The 23497-nt window shown below is 38.3% G+C and overlaps 8 protein-coding genes across 8 annotated transcripts; 5 read left to right on the top strand and 3 right to left on the bottom strand.

Annotated features, from left to right (window-relative positions):
* Positions 1 to 40: 40 nt before the first annotated feature.
* Positions 41 to 1492, top strand: LOC134659028 (chorion class CB protein M5H4-like). The gene is made up of 2 exons (XM_063514636.1): positions 41 to 181; positions 1148 to 1492. Exons 1-2 carry the CDS (start codon positions 134 to 136, stop codon positions 1490 to 1492), a joined length of 393 nt encoding a protein of 130 aa, XP_063370706.1. The 5' UTR covers positions 41 to 133.
* A 5176-nt stretch (positions 1493 to 6668) lies between these two features.
* LOC134659115 (chorion class CB protein M5H4-like) lies at positions 6669 to 7706 on the bottom strand. Its single transcript, XM_063514726.1, has 2 exons — positions 7579 to 7706; positions 6669 to 7073 (listed from the first exon to the last, which is right to left on the bottom strand). Exons 1-2 carry the CDS (start codon positions 7624 to 7626, stop codon positions 6690 to 6692), a joined length of 432 nt encoding a protein of 143 aa, XP_063370796.1. The 5' UTR covers positions 7627 to 7706; the 3' UTR covers positions 6669 to 6689.
* A 137-nt stretch (positions 7707 to 7843) lies between these two features.
* LOC134659027 (chorion class CA protein ERA.1-like) lies at positions 7844 to 8979 on the top strand. Its single transcript, XM_063514635.1, has 2 exons — positions 7844 to 7980; positions 8680 to 8979. The coding sequence occupies exons 1-2, from the start codon at positions 7930 to 7932 to the stop codon at positions 8977 to 8979; spliced, it is 351 nt and encodes a 116-aa protein (XP_063370705.1). The 5' UTR covers positions 7844 to 7929.
* A 2642-nt stretch (positions 8980 to 11621) lies between these two features.
* Positions 11622 to 15069, bottom strand: LOC134659025 (paraneoplastic antigen Ma6E-like). The gene is made up of 4 exons (XM_063514633.1): positions 14930 to 15069; positions 14087 to 14414; positions 13092 to 13270; positions 11622 to 11921 (listed from the first exon to the last, which is right to left on the bottom strand). The coding sequence occupies exons 1-4, from the start codon at positions 14978 to 14980 to the stop codon at positions 11670 to 11672; spliced, it is 810 nt and encodes a 269-aa protein (XP_063370703.1). The 5' UTR covers positions 14981 to 15069; the 3' UTR covers positions 11622 to 11669.
* Positions 12630 to 13359, top strand: LOC134659254 (chorion class CB protein M5H4-like). Its single transcript, XM_063514898.1, has 2 exons — positions 12630 to 12785; positions 12966 to 13359. Exons 1-2 carry the CDS (start codon positions 12738 to 12740, stop codon positions 13290 to 13292), a joined length of 375 nt encoding a protein of 124 aa, XP_063370968.1. The 5' UTR covers positions 12630 to 12737; the 3' UTR covers positions 13293 to 13359.
* Positions 15070 to 15282: 213 nt separating the features above from the next.
* On the top strand, positions 15283 to 16313 carry LOC134659024 (chorion class CB protein M5H4-like). Its single transcript, XM_063514632.1, has 2 exons — positions 15283 to 15333; positions 15884 to 16313. Exons 1-2 carry the CDS (start codon positions 15283 to 15285, stop codon positions 16304 to 16306), a joined length of 474 nt encoding a protein of 157 aa, XP_063370702.1. The 3' UTR covers positions 16307 to 16313.
* A 2663-nt stretch (positions 16314 to 18976) lies between these two features.
* On the bottom strand, positions 18977 to 20831 carry LOC134659253 (chorion class A protein Ld19-like). Its single transcript, XM_063514897.1, has 2 exons — positions 20727 to 20831; positions 18977 to 19347 (listed from the first exon to the last, which is right to left on the bottom strand). Exons 1-2 carry the CDS (start codon positions 20772 to 20774, stop codon positions 19006 to 19008), a joined length of 390 nt encoding a protein of 129 aa, XP_063370967.1. The 5' UTR covers positions 20775 to 20831; the 3' UTR covers positions 18977 to 19005.
* Positions 20832 to 21704: 873 nt separating this feature from the next.
* LOC134659023 (chorion class CB protein M5H4-like) lies at positions 21705 to 22066 on the top strand (the record flags this gene model as incomplete). The annotated part of the gene is made up of 1 exon (XM_063514631.1): positions 21705 to 22066. A coding segment is annotated over one exon (357 nt), but the record flags the coding sequence as incomplete, so codon positions are not given.
* Positions 22067 to 23497: the final 1431 nt, after the last annotated feature.

The raw sequence follows: 23497 nt of genomic DNA, 5'->3' as shown, positions 1-23497 counted from the left end.
ATCGGCGCAAATGGTTTTTGCCTAGTTATTTGCGTTATTATGAAGCAAGGTCTTATGAGGGATATAAAAGCTGATGACAGGTCCTGACATTTATTCTGTTTGCTAACGAGACAGACTAACGAATACACCTAAAATGGTTTCCAAGGCCGTCATCATCTGCACTCTCGCCTTCATAGGACAGGTATGTTATTACATTTTAAATTTATAATTTTAACTATTTCTGATTTCAAATACCATACTGGAATTAGAATTTACCCTAATTCACCAAAAGTTGGTAATAAAACATGTTGCATGTTCAACAATGATAATGCTAAGCTTAGAATAAATTTAAAAGTGGAAAAATTACTGTCTTGGGTGAGACTTGACCCATAATATGGTGGAAAGATTTGCTGGCTATGGATGAGGTCTTGGTTGCTCAGATGGCAGAGCGCTGGAGTATCGATCCAGAGGCCGTGAGTTCAAGTCTCACCCCAAAACATTAATTTTTCCACTTTTAAATTTATTCTAAGCTTAATAGCATCGTTCGCAGATGTTTCTGCTTATTAAAAATTGATGATGCTCTCATCTACACAAAACTCTCACTTATAACTCATATAATGGAAACGAACACTCAAGACTCAAGGGTGTACAAAGTAGGTTCCCCATTATTTCCATCGACGTAAACATTCTCTTAGTGCCTGTCAATCAATCAATCAATCAATCAAACTTTTATTGATAAAATAAAAGTATTTTACATGTCAATACATTATTTCCATTACAACAAATTCAAATTAAGCATCAAGCAAATTATAATCTATTTTTAATTATTAATGTCTATCTAATTTAAAACCTGTTACAGAAAACAGTCAGGGTGCCTAATAGATACTTGGAAGTACTAGCACAGAATAAATAATAGTACTAAGTACAGAAGACTCACTCTCTAACAAAACGCGTCTGTTACGATTAGCACAGATATGGCCGCTAGGTGGCGACAGCGCCACGCGCGGCTTATGGCTTTCCCCAAAATTGGGGCCGAACGGATGTACTTTTAGTTACCTGTATCAAAGCGACGAAATCGCGGAGTGAGACACGCCTGGTACTAGTATCTCATACTTTAAAGTTTAAACTATTAGCAAAAATAGTTTCCCAATGTCAAATTTAATTACAGGCTATCAGCGGGCCGAGCTCCTACAAAGCTATCTCCCCCAAGCTAGTAAGCTCTTCTACCTACTCTTCCGGCAGCTGCAAGTCCATCGCCATCTCCAACAGCGGTGGTGACCTGCTCATCACCGCTCTCGGCCCCATCTCGCCGTCCGGCATCGCCGTCGCCACCGAGCTGGGCCTGGCGGGAGACTTGGAGCTCTCCGGCGAGGTGCCGTACCTGACCGCGGTGGAGTTCAAGGGCCAGTTCGACACCAGCGGCTCGGCGGGAGTCTCGTACGGCTGCGGAGACTGCGTCGCCATCACCCAGGAGCTCGGAAACCACAAGTCTGGGTCCTTCAAAAATTATTAGCTGCGGTTGTGGCTATCAATTTTATAAAATTCTACATCTATTTGATACGAATAAAAATTTGCTCGCGTAATGAATTCTTTCATTATTTTAACATTGAGTGGTCGATATGCTGTATTTTTTTAGTTGACCATAACCAAACCAAAGTTTTAACTATAACAAAAATATATATACCTAGCTGGTCAAGCAGATCTTGTCAGTAGAAAAAGGCGGCAAATTTGAAAAATGAAGGCGCGAAGGGATATCGTCCCATAGAAAATTTTAAATCGCGCCTTTTTTACTGACAGGATTTGCTTGACCAGCTATAAGTAAATGAAAAATATGACCCTGTCGATAGTGATTCTGCCTACAAAGCATGTGGTCCTGGGTTCTAATCCTGGTAAGGGCAATTATTTTCTTTGTTCCTGAGCTTTGAGTATATAGCCTATGGAGATGTGATACACGGGCGACCCCCTCCGGCAAAGTACATTGGTCAACTGTTCAAACACGTTATATAAAACTACTTGAAGTCGCTTCACCGCCATTTTGCATCGTTCCGTGTCGCGAGACGTTTCTCTTAAAAAATGGTGACTTGTGCAGTATTATCATGTAAAAGGCGATCTGATAGCTCAAATTCGCAACAAGATCGCGTTTCCTATCATAAATAATTATTTATACTAACTATTAAACGTACGAGGGGCGTTCAAAATATTCTCGGTATTGATATCTTACGACCTCTTCTAAAATTTCTTTCGTTACTGGCCGCTAAGGTTTATTCATTGACATTAAAAAAAAGTATAATTCGAACCGAGATGGTCTTTTGTTTTTCTGCAATTGCTGAACAAACATGAACATCATGTGTGAATTGACAATGTTAACTAAATTAGAACATCGATGCGTGATAAAATTCTTGACAAAACAGGGTAAAAATCAAAAAACCATAAAAGAGGAAATGGATTGTGTTTACCGTGAGTCTGCTCCTTCTTTATCTACCATTCAAAAGTGGTCAAGCGAGTTTAAACGCGGAAGGGAGAGTATTGAAGATGACCCTAGACCTGGCCGGCCTGTAGTAGCTACTTCACAAGAAAATATTGATAAAGTGGAAAAACTTATATTGGAAGATGGTCGAGTGAAGGTAAAATCTATAGCACAAGTAACCAATCTCTCTATTGGTACCGTACATGATATTATACATGACCATCTTAATATGTCAAAAGTAAGTGCAAGATGGGTTACGCGAATGCTGACTCGGCTTCAAAAAGACATGCGTGTAGCTTGTTGTTCCGATTTTATTGACCTGTGCGGTGAAAATCCTGATGAGGTGCTGCAAAGAATAGTTACTGGAGATGAAACCTGGGTTCATCATTATGACCCAGAGAGTAAACAAGAGTCCATGCAGTGGCACATTAAGGGTTCAGCTCATCCCAAGAATTTCAAGGTCATCCCTTCAGCTGGCAAGGTCATGGCCACGATATTTTGGGATTGTGAAGGAGTATTACTAATCGATTATAAAGAAAAAGGTGTAAATATCACAGGACAGTACTACGCTAACATTCTACGTCAATTAAAGGATGTAATTAAAGAAAAAAGGCGAGGAAAGTTAACCAAAGGTATTCTGCTTCTGCATGACAACGCCCCCGTCCATACTGCTCATATTGCCAAGGCAGCTATTGTTGAATGTGGGTTTAAAACTGTTACTCACCCACCGTATAGTCCGGACTTAGCCCTCAGCGACTTCTTTTTGCTCCCCAATCTTAAAAAGGATCTGCGTGGAAATAAATTTTCTGACGATGAAGCATTGAAGGCGGCAGTGGAGGAGCATTTTTACACGAAAGATAAAAAATATTTTTACGAGGGATTAAAAAAAATAATTGATCGATCTTTTAAGTGTATGAACATAGGGGGGGAGTATATTGAAAAATAAAAATATCAAACTTTTCGTACTTGTTTGTTTTCATTCTCATACCGAGAATATTTTGAACACCCCTCGTATATTGAAGCACAATCTCCATTTAAAGAAATAACCGTTGCGATACATAAACGACAGAAAAATGTAAACATGAATACAGTGGTACGGGGACGAATCGGTCTTAAGGGATGTGACAAAGTTAAAAAAGCGACTCAACATTTGAATGATTGAATGAATCATTCATTCATTCAATCACGGCAGTTTGTTTAATATAGATGATCAAGCAAATAATGTCAGTAAAAAAAGGCGCGAAATTCAAATTTTCTATGGGACGATATCTTTACCTATGTATCAGCCCGGAAAACCCGCGGGCGACAGTTCATTCCACAGTTTAGCTGTGCGTGCTGGCTAAGACACAAAGACACATAAATACAGACAGCCATACATACAAACAATCATTTTATTGACTACCTAATATCTTCAATGTACAGAATTTTCATTTTTACAATTTTATAATAAATAATTATATAAGACAATTCAGTTCATTCATCAAACTGATTTGACTCATTCTTCAGATGTGACCCATCACTATCATGTTCGTATGTATGCTGCATAGTTATGTGAAAATTCTGTCTGTGTGCGTGTAATTTTTGATGTGTTGAATTTTTTTGTAGTGTGCGTTTGTCGCAACAGCAAAATCTGTGTCTGTTGAGTTACTTATCTTTTGGTGGTGTGCTGTAGGTGTTTACCTCGCCCCCCGCTTAAAGTGGCGAAAAAATTTGTTCGAAGATTTTACGTTATCACATCTCCATAGGCTATATACTCAAAGTTCCTGAGTTATGGATGTTTTCTATGTCAAGCCTTACTGTGGGGCTAGGTAGATTTGTGTAAGATTGTCCCATTATATTTATTTAATCTGTCGTTAAATGCGTTTTGAATGTATGGTTTTAATCAGGTAGGCTTTTTCATATTGTACGAATGCACGAAACTCTCTATTACGAGTGATCCGTCTACAACACGTTATCTTTCGAAAAAAATCTGCGAGTGAGCTAATCTACGTAAGAAGGATATCTAGGATGGCCATGATACCCCCAAAAAAGTGTCGGACCGGTAAAAAAGGACGGTCTATTAATTTCGGGTCTCCTTTTTTTGTATACCGTAAAATGGGGTAAGTAGGGTTCGCGGGGAGAGTTGGGTTATGAATGGGGAAAGAAGGGATGAAAGGGGGGTGAGATGGAATTTTAAGGCTACTGCTACAAAAATAATGTATTCCAATTTAAAATGGAGCTATAGTAATACTCATAATAAAAAAAAACGATCCAACAATCTTCCAAAATCACCTTTGCATGAAATTCCATCTCACCCCAATTACGAGGGACTACGGAATGAGGTGGGATTTCCTGTTTATCGTCAAAGTTATGAAATGCAACTACCTAAAATAAAATGAAAACTAAAATACAAACGTCCGGAACACTTATTATATACACAATTCAGTTTGCAATGTAAAAATAAAATGCTATCGAGGTTTGAATGTCAGTTTTGTCCCTACTCACCCCATTTTACGGTATTAGGGTTATGAGAGAGCATTTCTAATCGTCCGGGATTTCTCCTCGTTGTATGATTTGGTCGTATATTTGGCTTAAATGTTTCGATAATGGCTCTCTCATGGCAATGATAGCGTCATTTGTTATCTTGTCTTCACCTGGACTTTTATCTTTAACATTTTTGAAATGGCATATTGTACTTCGCAGTTTAATAAGGGTGGCACCTCTGTTTCAGGGTATATAGAGCTTAACTGGTTTATTTCATTAGTAGAGTATAGTTTCGTATAAAAGTTAATAGCTGCTTTTAATATGTCAATTCTGTTTGTTGTTTCTCTTCCATCTTGCGTGTTAACAGTTTGTATCCATTCTTTCCGATTTCCAAATATTTTTCTGTGCGCTTTGTAGAGCTTCTAATTTCCAGTTCTTTTTCAAGAGATGCTGTTTTCATATTTTACCTATTTTGGTTTATTTTCCTTTTTATTTTCTTGAAAAGACTTTTGAGTTATTTTCGTTGCTCAGGTCAGGGGTTCTGCAAGTAGTATTTTTCAATTCATTTCTCTTGATTATTAGCGACTCTATTTCTTCAGTAATATAAGTTGTCTTGATGTCCTTTTCTCTGTTTGGTAGATTTTCCACGCAGTTTTTTATAGCTTGGACGGTGTTTTTGTATGTTAATTGACAACTATTATTCGACTCTATATTTTTTATTTGGTCTTCCATCATATTTTTAAGGGATTCAGAATTTCAGACTCTAGCGGGGTGAAATGTTTATATCTGACCCCATAATATGTGATCGACTTTTCGTTGTAGTTGCCTTCATGTAATACGTGAGTCTTATTAGCCTGTGGTCAGACGAGAATGATGTATTGTTTTTATTGCTCTTGGCCAATATAAAGTCGACTTTCGTTATGTGTGTTTCCATCGGGGAAAATTCTGAGTTAGTACTAGCTAGTGCTATGTGTATCCAGGCTTGCCTGCTTCAGGTGAACAAATAGACCCTTTTTAAATTTCATTATTTTTAATATTTGGCGACCATTAAATTGTAGTCGTCAGTGGACTATTAGCCCAAGTTGACCCGTCCTGAGGGGCTACCGCGAAAATAGAATTTCGCAAATTGTGGGCATTTTTTTCGGTCACTCTAATTACGCAGTCATTGGAGTAAAAGAGAAAGATCCCCGCAATTTGCGAAATTCGGTTTTCGCGGTAGCCCCTCTGTATGCGGCTGCATGCCCGCCTGCGGATCATTAGTGTCCATCTCCGGACAGTGCGGATGCGGATACGGATGAAATTAAATAAAACATTACCAAAACCATTATTTTAGCATCGATTATCACATGTTACTTTAAACGAAATGAGACTTCATCGCGTAATTAAACTAACATTTCTTAGATCTAATATTTCTAAAATGGTTTTACGTTCTTGGTCGCCGGAACGGAATAGAAACAAGACAAGTATAAATAAATTGTATTATCAATGAAACCCGAGTTATTGTTGACTATAGCCTCTGCCCGTGGCTTCGTGCGTGGTAGATGTCATTAAACAACCCTCCACCTCCTTCACTCCTACCTAGTGATATGATATTGATATTTATTTAATTAAATTAAGGTATTTTTGATTTTAGAAGACTACATATAAATCGCATCTGTAAATACATCAGTCGAGCTGTATTAAGCTTTGTACCTACTAAATATTAGGATAATAAGTAGTCTGTATATATTTTTAATACAAATCATTTATTCGTATGAAATGTAAAAAAAAAAATGTTTTATTAGTACTTGGAACAACCGCAGCTGACGATTTTGGAGCCAGAGTTGATGTTGGCGTTGGCGCCGCTCGGGTTGCCGAGCTCCTGGGTGATGGCGACGCAGTCTCCGCAGCCGTACGAGACTCCCGCCGAGCCGCTGGTGTCGAACTGGCCCTTGAACTCCACCGCGGTCAGGTACGGCACCTCGCCGGAGAGCTCCAAGTCTCCCGCCAGGCCCAGCTCGGTGGCGACGGCGATGCCGGACGGCGAGATGGGGCCGAGAGCGGTGATGAGCAGGTCACCACCGCTGTTGGAGATGGCGATGGACTGGCAGCTGCCGGAAGAGTAGCTAGAAGAGCTTGCTAGCTTGGGGGAGATAGCTTTGTAGGAGCTCGGCCCGCTGATAGCCTGTAATTAAAAAAAAACATTGGGAAATCATTTACTAACTGTCTAAAAGTATGTGTATGATTCGTACTTCCAAATATTGCTTACCTTGATAATATATTTAAACCTGATGAATTCACATCGATAGGAATTACGAAAACACCAAGTTATACCATTCTCTCTTTCATTAGCCAGATTTTTTTATGACAGACATGACTCCCATAACTCCATAATATTTAGAATGGTTTTGTCAGTACACTCTATAATAGTTGTGGCCGTTATAATTATTAGGTTTTGAGTGATCTTTTTTTAACATGCAATATGTTTTATAAGTTCAAACAACATTCTTATTTAGCTGAAGTAAACTTTTTAACCTTTTATCTCTATTTGGAGATTGTACTTTTGTAAAATGCATGTACATTTATATGAAAATATGTAAACGAATTCCACCGAAATTTTATTCTAGAATGGTCTTAAAATTAGGTTAATTTTCAAATTTATACAATAATGCAATAACATAGGTATATACCTGTCCAATGAAGGCTAGGGTGCAGATGATGACGGCCTTGGAAATCATTTTAGGTGTATTCGTTAGTCTGTCTCGTTAGCAAACAGAATAAATGTCAGGACCTGTCATCAGCTTTTATATCCCTCCTAAGACCTTGCTTCATAATAACGCAAATAACTAAGCAAAAACCATTTGCGCCGATAAATACGTGACCCTGATTAGAGCGTACCAGGTGTTTCCCAAGACTATAACCCCATGTTCATTATCTTTGACCCATTTCCACATTTCTCCTGCGATAGTAAATAGTATAAATGTGTCAATGAAACTAGAATAATCATTCTAACTTCCATTACCGAAGAAAGAACATTCAAAATGTCCCGATTCGCAGTCGTTGTGTTGTGCGCCATGGCTTTCCTGGTCCAGGTAAATAAAAAATAACTATATATTATATTGTTTACTAAATCTAATACCTTTAAACGAGCAATTCTTGCATATTTATTTATTTATATATATATATATATATATATATTTCGGGGATCTCGGAAACGGCTCTAACGATTTCGATGAAATTTGGTATATAGGGGGCGAAAACTCGATCTAGCTAGGTTTTATCTCTGGGAAAACGCTAATTTTCGAGATTTTATATGTTTTCCGAGCAAAGCTCGGTCTCCCAGATATTTAAAATATAATGTAATCTAATGAAAACCTCTCTAAGTAGGTATACTACTTAGATTAAATTAGATTAGATACATTTATTTCTTAAAGAAAAAGACACACGGCACGATTCAGAAAATGAATTAGACATTCACTAGATATGAAATAGTAACGATATGTGACGTTCCATTACTATTTCATATCTAGTGAATGTTTATTTCATTTCCCGAATCGCGCCGACAGTATTTTACACAAAAGGATAAAATAAAGGCTTTCACTAAAAGTGACGATATTATTTACTTTTTAACTCGACTTAACAGAAAAAATAAAATTAATAAATAAAACAATGTCACAATAAAAATAAATGTCCATGTATACATAGCTAGGGCCAACCTAAGTATTGTCGAATGTCATCAAGAACAAGAAAAAACAAAATATTTACTACCTAATTTTCTTTTTCTTTGACAGGCTGTGCTTAGCCAGAAACAGTACGGTTGCAACCAAATCTCTTACGGCAAGTCCGGAGTGGTTCTCAGCGGGATCAGCTCGAGCTCGTCCAGCAAGAGCGAGTCCAGCTACGGCTCTACCGCATCGTACGGCGGCTCGGGCACCGGGCAAGTCGGCGTGTCCGGCGACATCGGCGTGAGCGGCACCACCTGCGTCGTCGGCTCCGTGCCCGTGCTCGGCTCCGTCGACTTCGGCGGATGCGTGCCCGCCTGCGGCTCCGTGTCCATCAAGGGACAGTGCGGGTGCGGTTGCAAAGCTTAGTCCATCGCTTGGAAAATTATAGCAGAGGGACATATATAATTGATTGAATTGACAGAAAATTTTAATTCCATAAATTCTATCATGGTGTATGCCATCTGATACGTAAATAAATGGCATTTCTTTGTAATAAAATTGTGCAGCAGTTATGCATTTTTTATTTCTTTAAGAATATTTAACTTGCACATAATATTAATATAAGGTAAAAGTACTGGTGCTCGACGCGGTACCAGTACATGTCATCTTTAAACTTAAGTCATTGTCAATAGAGGTGGGAGCAGGGTGTCATCTATTGGGCATTAGCATGTCGAGCACTAGTACGTTTACCTTACCTAATATGTATGTATATCAGCTGATTCTAAACTTACAGCAATACGATGTACATATATCTCATAATAATAACTACAACATATCGCTATGGCTAAGAGTCATAGTGGCATTATACAAAAATCAGAATCTTTTAAATAGCGTCGTTGCCTATTTAAGGTAAACGTAGTACTAGTGCTCGACATGCTAATGCCCAATAGATGACACCCTGCTGTTATCTCTATTGACAATGACTTAAGTTTCAAGATGACATATACTGGGACCGCGTCGAGCACCAGTACGTTTAGGCACAGAATAACTAATAGTACTACCGTGTTTAGGTAGGTACATTATAAAAAATATATTTTAAGACGATTTTGTATAACGACACTATCGGCGCGATTCGGGAAATGAATAAATGACTCACTAGATGTTAGGCGCAGGTCATTTAAGGAAACGCCAAACATAAATTTAAAATTACGACTATATTTCCACTTCCAAAGCCAACGGTTACCGTTAAACTAAAACTTGAGAATTTTGTTACTCTACCTACATGTACGGTATGTATCGTACATACTGCCAGCGCAGCAAAAGATTACATTAAAAAGAATTAAAAAACTTATACTAATAAATTGTTGCCCTTATTGACAACCCTAACCTTTTAAATGCTTTACATCCAATTACAGGCAGGAGCTAAGCACCTATACAAGCTCTAGGTTTTATCTATGGTTAGGTATGCATAACTTCTATTTTTACATTAAAACTAAGCTATATTATAGACTGACAATCGAGGCCTGACTATAATCCCTTTGTTAACTACATGTTTAAAATTTGAATTTTTATTATTCTATAGATTTAATCAGTCTCAATTGGAAGTACAGATATCTTATGAATACTGGTTTTGATTAGAGAACCTTTACTGGTTCTGATGGAAAGCGCTCTCACCTTTCCATCCGGACCAGGGAAAGTATCAACAACCCTGGCCATCGGCCACCTCAAGGGTGCAATGTTATCATCCCTGAAAAGCACTAGCGCACCAATTTTTATATTATTACTTTCAGTACGCCATTTTGGACGATTTTGTAACTGTACAAGATATTGTTTGTGCCATTGCTTCCAGAAGCTTTGCACCATTTGAGTGCATTGTTGCCAGAATTTTAAACGATTAGTTGGTACATGAGTGCAATCACTCTCTGGGAATGAAAGCAATGAGTCACCAGTCAAAAAATGGCCTGGGCTTAAATAAGGCATTTCACTTGGATTAGTTGTAGGCAAAGCCGCTAAGGGTCTTGAATTTAGAAGTCCTTCAATTTGAATGACCACATATTTAAACCTTCGTATGTCAGAACGGTTGTATCGTGCGGTATGTATCGTACACTAGATATGAAATAGTAAAGATATGTGACGTTCCACGGCAAAAGGTACCTTATGGCGGCTGGGGCTTACGCTATTATTAATGCCGCTCCAATATTCAGCCGGGGCAATGGTACGTTTTGTATCTCTTATTCATTTTCCGAATCGCGCCGTATTACTTTCAAGGAGCCCGCGACCGGAACACGGTTATAGGGAAGAAAAACCAACTGCGTACACAAAGGGTCACCAATTAGTTTTTTCAGGGGTCCGGTTCTTAAAATAAAATGACCATTGCGGTCCGTTTATCCTTGAGTAAATAAGCAAAAAAAAAGTAGGTCGGCGGTCCGGATGCGGACCGCGATCCGCCATTGGTGACCCCCTAATCTTACACTACACTAATCGACCTATATAATAAGACGTGTGTGTGTTGTGGATATTAGACTACTTAGACGGCGATATACATATTTAAAAAAAATCTTCCGTCATATATATTTTGTGATGTGAATATTACTCAGAAACTTTTATTATAGGGACCAACCCTAAAATCGCGGATAAATATACTTGTTTCATATTTTGGCTGATCAGATGTCGATTTTTATTTTGAATGGAGAATAAAAAATAAAAAATAACATCCCGTATGTAAAAAACGGTATGTTTAGACTAGACATCCTATCTAATGTTTACAGACAAAGAAACATTTTTTTTACGCGAATTCTCGTACTGGCCGTACCGAAAAATGTTAATGTTCTACATCAGTTGGCATGATCGTAGGTTATATAGGACGATACCTAAACTATAGCAATAGTTTAGGTATTGTCAGAGAACGTGTTTATAAATAAAATCTCACATCTGTGTGTACTCGCTACTGTAACTGCGGAATTGGCTTTTATATCTAACCTGACTTAGCAATATGTATATTTATTACATATCGATAATTATTATTTTCTATTCAGTAAAAATGCATATATGGCAAGTGAGAACCAAACTTCAATAAAACGTATTTTAATGCATATCCTTATTATTCAACAACCAAATTAATTGCAACCGCATCCGCACTGTCCCTGGATGGACACGGAGCCGCAGGCGGGCACGCAGCCGCCGAAGTCGACGGAGCCGAGCACGGGCACGGAGCCGACGACGCATGTGTTGCCGCACGCGTCGATGTTGCCGGACACGCCCACCTGGCCGGTGCCGGTGCCGCCGTACGAGCCGCAGCTCTGTGAGCTCAGTCCGGACGAACCGTATGAGTATTGGTTACAACCACATAACTGCTGGCTCAGAACGGTCTGTAAAAATCAAATACAAAATATGTTAGTAGTTATTTAGGTAAGACGTTTGGTGCAAAACTGCGTGCGCCATACAGTTAGTCAGGATTTGTTGTAGGTAAAAACACATTAATCGCTTGTAACTCGAGAACTATTGAAACAATTTAAAGGGAAACCTATCTCTAGTAGATACATAGTTTCATACACTTGTAATTTTTTTTGGTACATATATTTCTATCCATATGAGCAAAAAAAATTTGTAAATAAACAGCAAAAGCACCTTAATAAATTTTAACGGTAATTAAGTATAGGTACATCAAGTTATTGCTATCCTCCTCCTCCTCCTATCACAAAATATTGGCTATCGAGTTAATAGTTACGATCATTAGGAAAAATTGTAGGTAACGGTTCCTTTGTTAATTACTAAACCATAAAAATGTAATAAGAATGATCTTACCTGAATTAAGACCACCTGAATGCAGAGGACGAGAACTGCGATACGAGACATTTTATAAATATTCTTTGGGCAAAGACACCAGAATGATTGGAAAAATCTTGTTTCACTTTTATAGTAGCAGTTATAAGGGCATTTAGAAATAGGTCAGTGATATGCAATGCGCTTCTTGTGTCTTTCAAAATACATAATTGATTTTATAATATCGTTAGCGCCACGTCACGTTCGTCAAAATATGCAATAATTGTCTTACTCAAAAGTTATAATTAAATGTATATTGGTTTCTCTTATCATGAAGCAAGCGTTGTAGAAGGGTGTATAAAATACGGCGGCTGAGGCTGATAATTCATTCTCTGTTGGAAAACCAGTGGAATATATCAAAAATGGCATTCAAATCTGTTGTCCTATGCGCATTCGCTGTCTTGGTCCAGGTAACTATTTATTTACAATTTTATTACGATTATTGTATAAATAATATAATAGGTTTAGTGCACAGACAATTAGTAGAAAATTTTCTCTTTGATTTCGCAAAATTACAATAAGTAGGTCGTTATAGTAAAAGTAGCTTTCTGTCAACGATTTAATAATCAATTATTATTTTTGTCTTTTAGAGCATCGCTGCTCAGAGGAGCTGCGGCTGCAGCTGTCAATCCATCGAGGTGTCAAACAATGGCGGAGCCCTGTCCGTGACCAGCATCGGTCCCATCGCGCCGTCCGGCATCGCCGTCGCCACTGACCTCGGCCTGTCCGGCGACCTGGACCTGTCCGGCGCGCTGCCGTACCTGAGCGCAGTGGCGTTCGAGGGCAAGTTCGACACCAGCGGTACGGCGCCTGTGTCGTACGGATGCGGGGACTGCGTCGCCATCACCCAGCAGATCGGTGGCTCCAGCAGCGGTTCCAGCTCTGGCTACTATGGCTGTGGTTGTGGTGGACGTTAATTACTAATCCACTTTTGTACTTATACTAAACTTTTGTATATTAAATAAAATATTTTTGTATAAAAAATACTTATGATTCAAAGTAGCCACCATAAAATGTATCTCTAAGTTGACATTGTATTTAGTTCAATATGTGATGTGACGACTGTTTCTCCTCACTGTTTATTATTCTTAAGTCTTGCATACCTACGTAAATATTTGTTGTAAAGTTCTAGGTATCTACAGAACTAAATTCCTACTATGTAAATCATAAGTGTTATTTTCTATCTAATGCGAACCAAAAGATTCTATATAAGCAGAGAGCAGCAAAATGGCACAATTGAAATACGTTCAAAAAATATAATAGGTCACTTCTACACAATAAAACAACAAAAGTTAACGACTCTGGTAGATATAGGTATATCCCGTTTTTCTTATTTGAGTCTCAATAAGCGGTGATGCAGCCCAAAAAAATTTGATTCCCTTAACTTTGCGATGTCTACAGGAAAGGACATGAACGAGTTATTCATAGTAGATACTATAAAAATGTGCATTCTTCGGATATAAAATGTTGTGAGTCATACTAAAATTAAGCTAATAAATGAAACCTAATTATTAATAATGTTTGAAAATGGCGACTCAAGCTCTCCGATATATGTCGCGCGAGTGACTTAAATAAAATACGCGAGTTAAACTGTAAAATTAGCTTAAATACCCTTATGGTTACCTGGTTCGTTACAATAACGAATGAGAAAAGATTCTAAAAATAAACATATTAATTTTAATTAATTTTATTGTGATAAACATTAGACCTTAAGCTTTGCACCCGCATCCGCACTGTCCGGAAATAGACACGGAACCGGACGCCGGCACTTTACCGCTGAACTCGACGGAGCCGAGCACGGGCACGGAGCCGACGACGACGGTCTGGCCGCTCGCGCCGATGTCGCCGGACACGCCGACCTGCCCGGTGCCCGCGCCGCCGTACGACGCGGATGCGTAGCCGGGAGCGCTCAGGCTGACGCTAGGTGCACTGTAGCTAATGGGTCCGCTTAGGCTTATTTTCTCGTTGCCACCGAGCTCGATGAGGTCGGGGGATCCATAGGAGATTTGATTACAACCAAACTGTTGGCTGAAAACCGCCTGTAAAAGGAGAAAAGGTATTATTGCTTTATTGCTAAGAGCGCTCCGAATGTAGTGCTTTGCCTGATTCTGTACTGTGTGGGCACCCCAGGCGTCTATCGAAAGATTGCGCGAATCGCCCCGACCTAGATCGACCCGACCCGAGTATTTTCTGCAATTAGCCTATTTTTTTTAAATATCAGTAGGATTATGCTACTATACTGGCAGAAGCCAGAGCCCGCGATTTATTCTGATTTCCGCAAAAAAATCTTATGTCATGTCTCCATAACATCTAAATCGGTTTAGCGATTTAAACGTGAAGATGTAACAGGCAGACAGAGATACCAAGTTACTTTCGAATTTATATAATATTATAGCAGGCGTTATTTTAACTCAACGGCGCTGCCAAGAAAATGAAATGAAGTTACCGATTAGGTATTAGGTACCTATGCACCTATAAACGAAAATAAAAGCACTGTGTTAAAAAATTTACTTATACAAGTTGTGTTTGTAGATGAATTATAGAGTTATTTTACCTGTATCAAACAAGCCTGGGCACACAGGACGAGGACGGCAAAGGGAGACATTTTGTGATATTGTGTTACTTTTCCTTGTCAAAAGAAATGTAATGTTATAGCCAACTTTTCTTTTACTTTTATACTAACCATTTCACATAACATGAGGAAATTAGGTCAGTAGTCAGTGATAACAAGTCTTGTTGATGTTACGGTGAAAGTTGATATGCACGTGACAAAATGAAATTACTTAATAACTTTTTACAAAAATATGGCGCAAAAAAGGAAGCAATAGATAACAAGAGTTAAATAAAACTAGGTGGCAGTATCCCAAAATCATAGTTACTTACTCGTACATACAAGTATCATTAAAAATGGCATTCAAGGCTGTGGCTTTCTGCGTGTTTGCAGTTTTGGTTCAGCAGGTATTATAAAATTTACTACACAACATTAAGGATGACTCACCCTAGAACGGTTTGGGTCCGGGCCGAGGCGTCCGACACTTACATTTTCTATAGAAAACATGAAATGATCACCCGTACTGGACCGTTCTAGCGTGAGTCATCCTTTGGTATTTCAATCTAATGTGAAGTGACGTCAGGCAATCGGCTAGTTAAATATATTTTATCATTTCAAGAAAAACAGTAATAGAACTCTTTATTGTATGTTTATAGTTTCAGTAGAGTTTTTTTAAGTTTTCAAGCTAATTTTGCTAAGTTTTTGCAACAAGTGTGGAAGTGCTTCTATTAACTTCTTGACATGTTTACAAGAATGTTATGTTTTTACTGGTCATGCCAAGTTAGTTCATAGTTAGCTTGGTTTGACTCTAGTTAATTAGACAAACTACTCAAGGTTTCCCACGTTACGTGTTTTAGTAGTTTAAAAGACTTTGGGCTATGGAATGGGTTACGATATAAAAGTTGTTAAGTTATTTAAACAGTCATGCCTTTTACTAAAGAAAATATTCCGTTTCAGTCTCTAGCTGGGCCGTATTACCGACCAAAATCTAGTGGTCAAGTGATTGTCAAAGATATTGATGAAATCGAAGAGATATCTTATAAGCCCATCAAAAGTTACTCAAGCAACTGCGTGTCTATCGATATCCCGAACAATGGAGGGGCCCTGGCTATTACCAGCATCGGTGCCATCGCACCCTCCGGCATCGCCGTCGCCACGGACCTGGGCCTCGCCGGAGACCTGGTGCTCTCCGGCGAGCTGCCGTACCTAAGCGCGGTGGCGTTCGAGGGCAACTTCGACACCAGCGGCGCCGTGCCGGTGGCGTACGGCTGTGGGGACTGTGTCGCCATCACGCAGGAGCTCGGCAACCCGAGCGGCGTCAACGCTAACCTCAACTCTGGCTCGTCCAAGATTATCAGCTGCGGTTATGACAAATACTAAAAAAACATTGTATAGAACGTGTTAATAAATTGATATTTATGTGAATTTCTTGTGATCATTTTTCCTTAGAATATTAAGCACTATGTAAGGCACCAGGTTTATAGTCTTATCATTGTTGCATTGAGATTCTACCAACTGGTCAGCTAGTTGTTGCTGTTTGTACAGTCGATGTCAAATATATGTTTAGGTACACTTTTGCACCTTACTCCTGTGTAATAAGGAGAAAAATGCGAACACATCTTGACGTCGACTGTACAGTCATAATTTTAATTTGGGACCCATTTTGTCCCTTGTCACAGTGACAATATAATAGTATGAGATCTCTAGCGACTTTCATATTGTCCCTGTGACAAAGTACGAAATGAGTAATAAAATAAAATTTTCGACCGTACCTACACCTACACCTTACACAATAGATAATAAGGAAGGATGTCATGTGCTACAGGTTCGCCAAGAAACTGTCATAAAGTTTGGTGAAAGTTATGTAGGTACATATTCAGTAACACTGTAAAATTTTTTTAGTTAATTATCTATTAGGTTTACTATAATTCTATCTCCATTTGCATTTATTTAAAGAATGTCAAGTTGTACGTAGATATCATATTACCATTTCCAACTTAAACTTGTTTGTAAAATTACAATAGGTACAATTAGGTAGGTACCTAAGTAATCTTCATTACATTTAATAACAGTTCTACTTTATGAGACGCTTTGTCATCAGACTCATTAGACAGATACAGCATAATACCAAATTAATTTGCACGGCATGCAACTAATATAATTTCAATTACCTATGACAAAAAATATTACATATAACTTGCAAGCATAGTCAAATGCAATTAATCTTCTTATCATCATGTAAAATTATCCGGAAATTTTGCGTCTTGGTTAGCCATACTTTTGGCATTTTAACTTTAGTTTCAACTAGCTTCTGAAAATAAATTTTTCATAGTATAATTTGAAACCCATAGGTAATTAATGTTGATTAATAGTTACCAATTATGATATTATATTGGTACTAGAGTCAGACCGAGAAAAGTCTGCAGCGATTTTGCTAGCCCACGCAGTGCTAGTGTCATTTTAAACGTCAAACTTCTATGAATTTATGACGTGTAAATAACACTTGCACTGCGTGGGCTATCAAAATCGCTGCAGACTTTTCTTGGTCTAACTCTATTTAAACCCCAAAAGACCATAACGTTTCAGGCCGCGTAACCAACATGTCAATCGCTTTCGATCCGTAGCGATCGAAACGCAACTGTCACTGTCGCACTAATATGGAAGAGTGATAGAGAGACACAAAGCGTTTCGTTGTCAAAGCGATAGCAATTGTCAGCTTGGCAATGCCGGCGGGCATTGCTGTTTACGATCTTGTTTAATTTTGTTAAAGTTTGACTAATATACATGCTCTAGGGCAACGCGGGTAGGGATAAACGGGTTACTACTTCTTGTTCTGCTTTGATACAATTTCTTTTTAATTTTTTCGAATATGAAAAATACAGCAAAATAATTTAAATACTATTTTGTTTGAGACGTTATTGTGAATTTCCATAGCCTCCTGAGTCCCTGAGGCCTTTATAAAGGATTTAATTCAAATCGAATTTTGAAGGGACTCAGGAGGATAGAAATACCCTTAATTTGTTGCCAACTAATAGGTGTAATATTAATATTTGAATAATATAAACACAATTGATTATATCAAAATTAGTTATGTGATGAAATTCTTCTCGTCTGTAGTGATTACCCGTCTAAGGCTTTGAACGCCCTGTGATTAATTTCTCTCGGTTTCAGAACCGCAAAGTGTGTAACGTGACCTTGCTTCATAAGTGTAAGAACTTACAACACTGAAATCGCAAGAAATTAGACTAAAACCGGAAGATATTAATCGCAGTGCATTTTTAACCTTAGGTTAGAGTAGGGTAGAACGGGTAGTCATTTGAAATTGTAAATTGAATCGTGTAAATTTGATATGTTCTCATTTATTGATATTCAACGTAATGTATACCTAGTATTTATTGTATTTAGAACATGACGATCATTAAGATATACTCGTACTTAGTTATTCCCGTATTTTGTTTTGACATGAATTGATAAAATAGTTCACAGAAGATTGATTATTTTTAAGACATTTTTAATTTGTATCTAATAAATAATATCATGTTAATGTTAATGACGATCATAATATAAATTCATGTAGATTAGTTTAGCATAATTTATAATGTAATTCCATATTATGAGAATAAATATCTAAATCTAAATCTAAATCATTATTTTTCGAAATTCGTCTGTAAAATTAAAGATGTATTTAGAAAGTAAAACTTTTAAGCCGGAGACCTCGGGAGAATCGTTTGCTTACTGGTTTTAGGCCTCACTTTTATTTATTAGTTTAATTAATAAAGTAATACATATTTATAGGTAAAATGAAAAAGAAAACAGTTTAGTAAAATGTCGGCCTGGTCCATCAAAAAGTACCTCCTAACCAAAGGCCACAAAATGACTGGGTACTAATAAATATGTTTTAGTCGCCCAGAGGCCTATAAAAAGCTCTCCTGTTCCATTCTAATTTGAATATTTATTTTGAAAAATGCATTTGTCTTGGCAAGTTTATATGTCTGGGCGACTAGAGGATGTTTTGGTGAGGATAATTCTAGGAATAAACAAACATGTCACTGATATCAATTTTTTATTGTAATAAAGATCTACTCATAAGCTTTGCACCCGCACCCACACTGTCCGGAAATAGACACGGAACCGGACGCTGGCACTTTACCGCTGAACTCGACGGAGCCGAGCACGGGCACGGAGCCGACGACGACGGTCTGGCCGCTCGCGCCGATGTCGCCGGACACGCCGACTTGCCCGGTGCCCGCGCCGCCGTACGACGCGCTGTAGCTTTGCGAGTAGCTAGGTGCGCTCACGCTGATGCTAGGTGCACTGTAGCTAACGCTGGCACTGCTGGGTGCACTCAAGCTTATTTGTTCGATGAGGTCAGGAGATCCGTAAGAGATTTGATTACAACCAAACTGTTGGCTCAGAGCCATCTGTAAAGGAGAAAAAGTATTATTTTGTTTGTTGCATTTTGTATGCGGTTGACTTCTCATGTTGCAATACGAGATTATTTGTGGGTTTACAGAAAATGTGATCAATAATTTTATTTCAAGGAAAATCTGGCCTTGTATGTCTTGGCAGTCCTAGCGTACAAGTACTTGTACAAGTAGAAATTCAATTTAAGTTTTGAATTCTTAGGGCCACTTGCGCCATTTAGGGTTAACCAGTTAAACCCGGAGTTACCAGTACATTCTTACCTGTGTCAACGGTTAACTCCTGGTTAGTGGCTAACCCTGGATGGCGCAAGTGGTCCTTACATAAATAAAAGCAAGTTCCAAAAATTCAATAACGAAAAAATTGGCCTGGGTGTTACGAGCCTATGTACCTTCACCTTTATTGATGATCAGATCATCACCCTTAAAATAGCTTTTACTTATTTCTTTATCTAAGCTGCTATGAAACCAAAAGAAATCACAAAGGTACAACAAAAATCTTGTGTAAACATGTTAATAATTCTAAATTAAAACTAACAACCCTAAATCATGGTATAATAATATACTCCGCCTGGTACTCTATTCCGAGATTCGCGAATGACCTAACTGGCACTTGCCTACGTCATCATGCTGTTTACAGGTTCTCAAACTTTAAAATGTGGGAGAATTTTAACCAACAGTGAAAATTATTTTAACGGCATTAATTTTAAGTTATTCATGTAGAAACATAGTAAAATAAAACAAATCTATATTGCACTTTTCACTCCTACTCTTACAGTTCCGAATAGAGCAGCCAACCATTTTCGTAACAAAACATTAATTACGAAGCTTACGACGTGAAAAGTTTGGAAAACACTGCGACTGCTGACACTGAGCGAGAAGGAAATAACAATTAACACGCGTTCGACAAGGACGGTCGGTCAGGGACAAAATGGCGGATTGTCAAATGTGACAGCGCTATCCTGTGTTGCCAGTAGTGTAAACAGAATTACCCGAACGTCTGAAATTTCTTTCGTGAATCGGAAGATATTGCTAACAAATAATTAAAAATGACGTGTTATTGTAAAATTTAAGATAAAATACATATAAATGAAAATTATTAAATTATAAAGAAATAAATTAACTTATTAACCATAGATATAATGTACCCATGTAACATGTTATGTTGAAATAAAGTGGCAATGTTATTGTGACGTAGGCAAGTGACACTCTGGGAAGAGAAGACCATGTTTTATTAGACCATGCCCTAAATATATCTAAAATAAAACAAGGAATATAAAAACTACTGAAAGAGGCCTCTCCGCGCTACCCCCGGCGCAAAGGTGCCCATCACGTTAGTTAATAGTGTTGTAGGTATGTAAGACTTTTTGAGTTTTTACCTGAATGAGGCAAGCCTGGGCGAAGGCGAGGATGGCGAAGCGAGACATGGTGTAATGCGTTATTTTTCCTTGTTAAAAGAAATGTAATGATTCTACCAACATATGAACCATATTTATACTAACCGTTTCGTACTATATTAGGAAATTAGCTTGAAGAAATTGTGTTGATTGATAACAACCATGTTGCTTTTTCCTTCCAGTGAAAGGTGATAAAGCATGTGCCAAAACATAATTAGCTAATAACTTTTCACAAAAATATAGCGTTTGCATGTATATTTCTAGTTGAGCAATAGAAAACAAGGGTTAAATAAAACCAGAGGCCAGAATCCCTTAGTCATAGTACCTACATTCTAACTGTAAGAAGTACCTAGCATTAAAATGGCGTTCAAGGGTGTTTTTTTCTGTGCATTTGCAGTTTTGGTTCAGCAGGTATGGTGAATTCTATTTTCAATAATACCTATATTACCTATATCTTGATGGTCAAAGAGATCTGGAAAATGAAAGAGTAAAATTAAAAGTCTTAGTTTTTATTTACATTTTCTGACAATTACCGTAAAACGTCTTTATTTGTGGTTTAAAATGTACCTAAGGAAATCGCGGATTAATACAGTGCTTTGAAGCTTCCTTTCATGAATTATAAGGTAAGGTCAACGTGGATAATCCCGTCATAGGGACTATTCCGTTTACTAGCGTTTTTCTCGAACAACGAACAAAATTGATAATTTCATCGACAAAGCAGCGGTTGCTTTTAGTTTCAGCAATCAAAAGCAGATGCTTTTTTCCTACGATTTAATCATATACCTACGCTCGTGGACGGAATAGACCCTATGACGGAATTAGCCACATTTACCTTACCTGAAATATGGAAGAAATATTTTAGAATTCGTAGTTTTAATTTTATTTTATGATTTGACAGTATTTTTTTGTTCACAGTCCCTAGCTGGGCCCTATTACCTCCCGAAATCATCAAGCTGCGAAATTGAAGAGATATCTTACAAGCCGATTGCTATTGCACCGAAGAGCTATTCGAGCAACTGCGTGTCCATTGAAATCCCCAACAACGGAGGGTCTTTGGCTATTTCTAGCATCGGGCCGATCGCGCCCACCGGCATCGCTGTAGCCACGGAGCTGGGTCTGGCCGGAGACTTGGTGCTATCCGGCGAAGTGCCGTACCTGAGCGCGGTGGCGTTCGAGGGCAAGTTCGACACCAGTGGCGCCGCGCCTGTGGCGTACGGCTGTGGCGATTGCGTTGCCATCACTGAACAGATCGGAGGCAATGTTGGCTCTGGCTCCTACAGTCTGTCCAGTCTTGGTGGATGTGGATGCAAATACTAAAAAAATATACGAGACTTAAGGATGACTCACGCTAGACCGTGCCGAGGCGTCCGACATGTCATTTTCTATGACGGCTAATCGGTGATCACGTGGTCCTTGCCATAGAAAACGAAGCGCCGGAAGCTCCGGCCTGGACACGACTCGGTCTAACGTGAGCTATCCTTTATATCGACCGGGATATGAACCGTGATTACCTACCTTTTATATTGTTTTCGAGCTCCCGATATTTCAACGTAGTTACATGCATCTTGTTTACGGGTAACTGAAGATAGCGGTCGGGTCACAAAGTTGTGTATCCCGGTCCATATAAGTCTAGTGAAACTAACCGCGTGAATCATTCAAAAATGTTATTTAAAAAAATTATGGACGGATTTTTTAAATAAATCCTTACCTAAATTGAAACGGATTATTTTTATTTCCTGGACCCTAGTACTAAACCCCTGTGTTCATGCACCCATTCATAATGACTAAATCTTATTATTATTGTTAGCCCGAAAATTTAAAGAAACATAAATTCTATTTTATTATAAATGCGAATGTAAGTCTGTCTGTCTGTCCGTTACATCTTCACTGTTAAACCACCGAACCGATTTTGATGAAGTTTGGCATGAAGATATATTCGAGAAGATCGAGACCCGTGGAAGGACATGGGTAGTTTATATCAATCATCATTATTATCACGCTTTCACGCAGCCGAACTCACGGGCCGAAGGTATAGTGCGTCAAGCAAATCTTGTCAGTAGCAATGTACTGCAAATTAAAGTAGGGTAACACCATGTAACACTCAAAGAGCAGAATTGCGCTAAGAAAAGCAGCAATGTACATCGAACCAAATGTGTTTATTTTTCCGCCCTTCATACGTCAGTTCGAGTGAATTATCATAACCTCAAATTTTAGTAATGTTTACCGTCAACGAGTATGATTGTACATTGTAGGCACCTTAGCTTTGCTTTAGGTCATGCATAATCTTCGTATTTAATGGTGACAGCAGAAATTTCTCTTGAAATAGAAACGATTCAGAATGTAAACAATAAGATGATGGCTGTCATTCACGATCTACATTCCACAGATAACACACAGATGACACGCGATTTTGGAATTATTCGAACACAGTGTTGCTAACCCGCGATTTTTCAAATTTGCCGCCTTTTACTACTGACAAGATTTGGTTGAACCAGTATAGTAAACTATGTTGCAATAGTATTTACTGTTTATCATTAATTGCACTAATTGTACATTTTGATGACTCAATGTCGTTGTTAAAGTATAAAAGTCACATATTACGTGTTTCTGGGTCATCGACGTCACATTGTTTACTGTGCTAAGCACGTTTTATGTAGACGCATATCATTTTATTTCTCGTAGGTACAGTCGTTGCTAAGCGGGCAAGGTGTTCAAAATTATCTTGACGCAACTTTATTGTTATGAGAATAAGA

The sequence above is a fragment of the Cydia amplana genome, chromosome 24, assembly GCF_948474715.1.
Source record: "Cydia amplana chromosome 24, ilCydAmpl1.1, whole genome shotgun sequence".
In the NCBI taxonomy this organism is placed as follows: Eukaryota; Metazoa; Arthropoda; class Insecta; order Lepidoptera; family Tortricidae; genus Cydia; species Cydia amplana.
The sequence above is the reverse complement of the archived record's forward strand: the minus strand, read 5'-3'. Positions and strand labels throughout refer to the sequence as shown.

Excerpts from the sequence above, each read along its gene's own strand:
- LOC134659028 (XM_063514636.1), top strand. The coding sequence starts at position 134 with ATGGTTTCCAAGGCCGTCATCATCTGCACTCTCGCCTTCATAGGACAG. Across the intron at positions 182-1,147 it reads CTCTCGCCTTCATAGGACAG|GCTATCAGCGGGCCGAGCTC; the intron begins GTATGTTATTAC and ends ATTTAATTACAG.
- LOC134659115 (XM_063514726.1), bottom strand. The coding sequence starts at position 7,626 with ATGATTTCCAAGGCCGTCATCATCTGCACCCTAGCCTTCATTGGACAG. Across the intron at positions 7,074-7,578 it reads CCCTAGCCTTCATTGGACAG|GCTATCAGCGGGCCGAGCTC; the intron begins GTATATACCTAT and ends TTTTAATTACAG.
- LOC134659027 (XM_063514635.1), top strand. The coding sequence starts at position 7,930 with ATGTCCCGATTCGCAGTCGTTGTGTTGTGCGCCATGGCTTTCCTGGTC. Across the intron at positions 7,981-8,679 it reads CCATGGCTTTCCTGGTCCAG|GCTGTGCTTAGCCAGAAACA; the intron begins GTAAATAAAAAA and ends TTTCTTTGACAG.
- LOC134659254 (XM_063514898.1), top strand. The coding sequence starts at position 12,738 with ATGGCATTCAAATCTGTTGTCCTATGCGCATTCGCTGTCTTGGTCCAG. Across the intron at positions 12,786-12,965 it reads CATTCGCTGTCTTGGTCCAG|AGCATCGCTGCTCAGAGGAG; the intron begins GTAACTATTTAT and ends TTTGTCTTTTAG.
- LOC134659025 (XM_063514633.1), bottom strand. The coding sequence starts at position 14,980 with ATGTCTCCCTTTGCCGTCCTCGTCCTGTGTGCCCAGGCTTGTTTGATA. Across the intron at positions 13,271-14,086 it reads CGGATGCGGGTGCAAAGCTT|CCATAGTAGCCAGAGCTGGA; the intron begins AAGGTCTAATGT and ends CCACAACCACAG. Across the intron at positions 11,922-13,091 it reads AGGTCGCCGGACAGGCCGAG|ACCGTTCTGAGCCAGCAGTT; the intron begins GTCAGTGGCGAC and ends TGATTTTTACAG.
- LOC134659024 (XM_063514632.1), top strand. The coding sequence starts at position 15,283 with ATGGCATTCAAGGCTGTGGCTTTCTGCGTGTTTGCAGTTTTGGTTCAG. Across the intron at positions 15,334-15,883 it reads TTGCAGTTTTGGTTCAGCAG|TCTCTAGCTGGGCCGTATTA; the intron begins GTATTATAAAAT and ends ATTCCGTTTCAG.
- LOC134659253 (XM_063514897.1), bottom strand. The coding sequence starts at position 20,774 with ATGTCTCGCTTCGCCATCCTCGCCTTCGCCCAGGCTTGCCTCATTCAG. Across the intron at positions 19,348-20,726 it reads CCCAGGCTTGCCTCATTCAG|ATGGCTCTGAGCCAACAGTT; the intron begins GTAAAAACTCAA and ends TCTCCTTTACAG.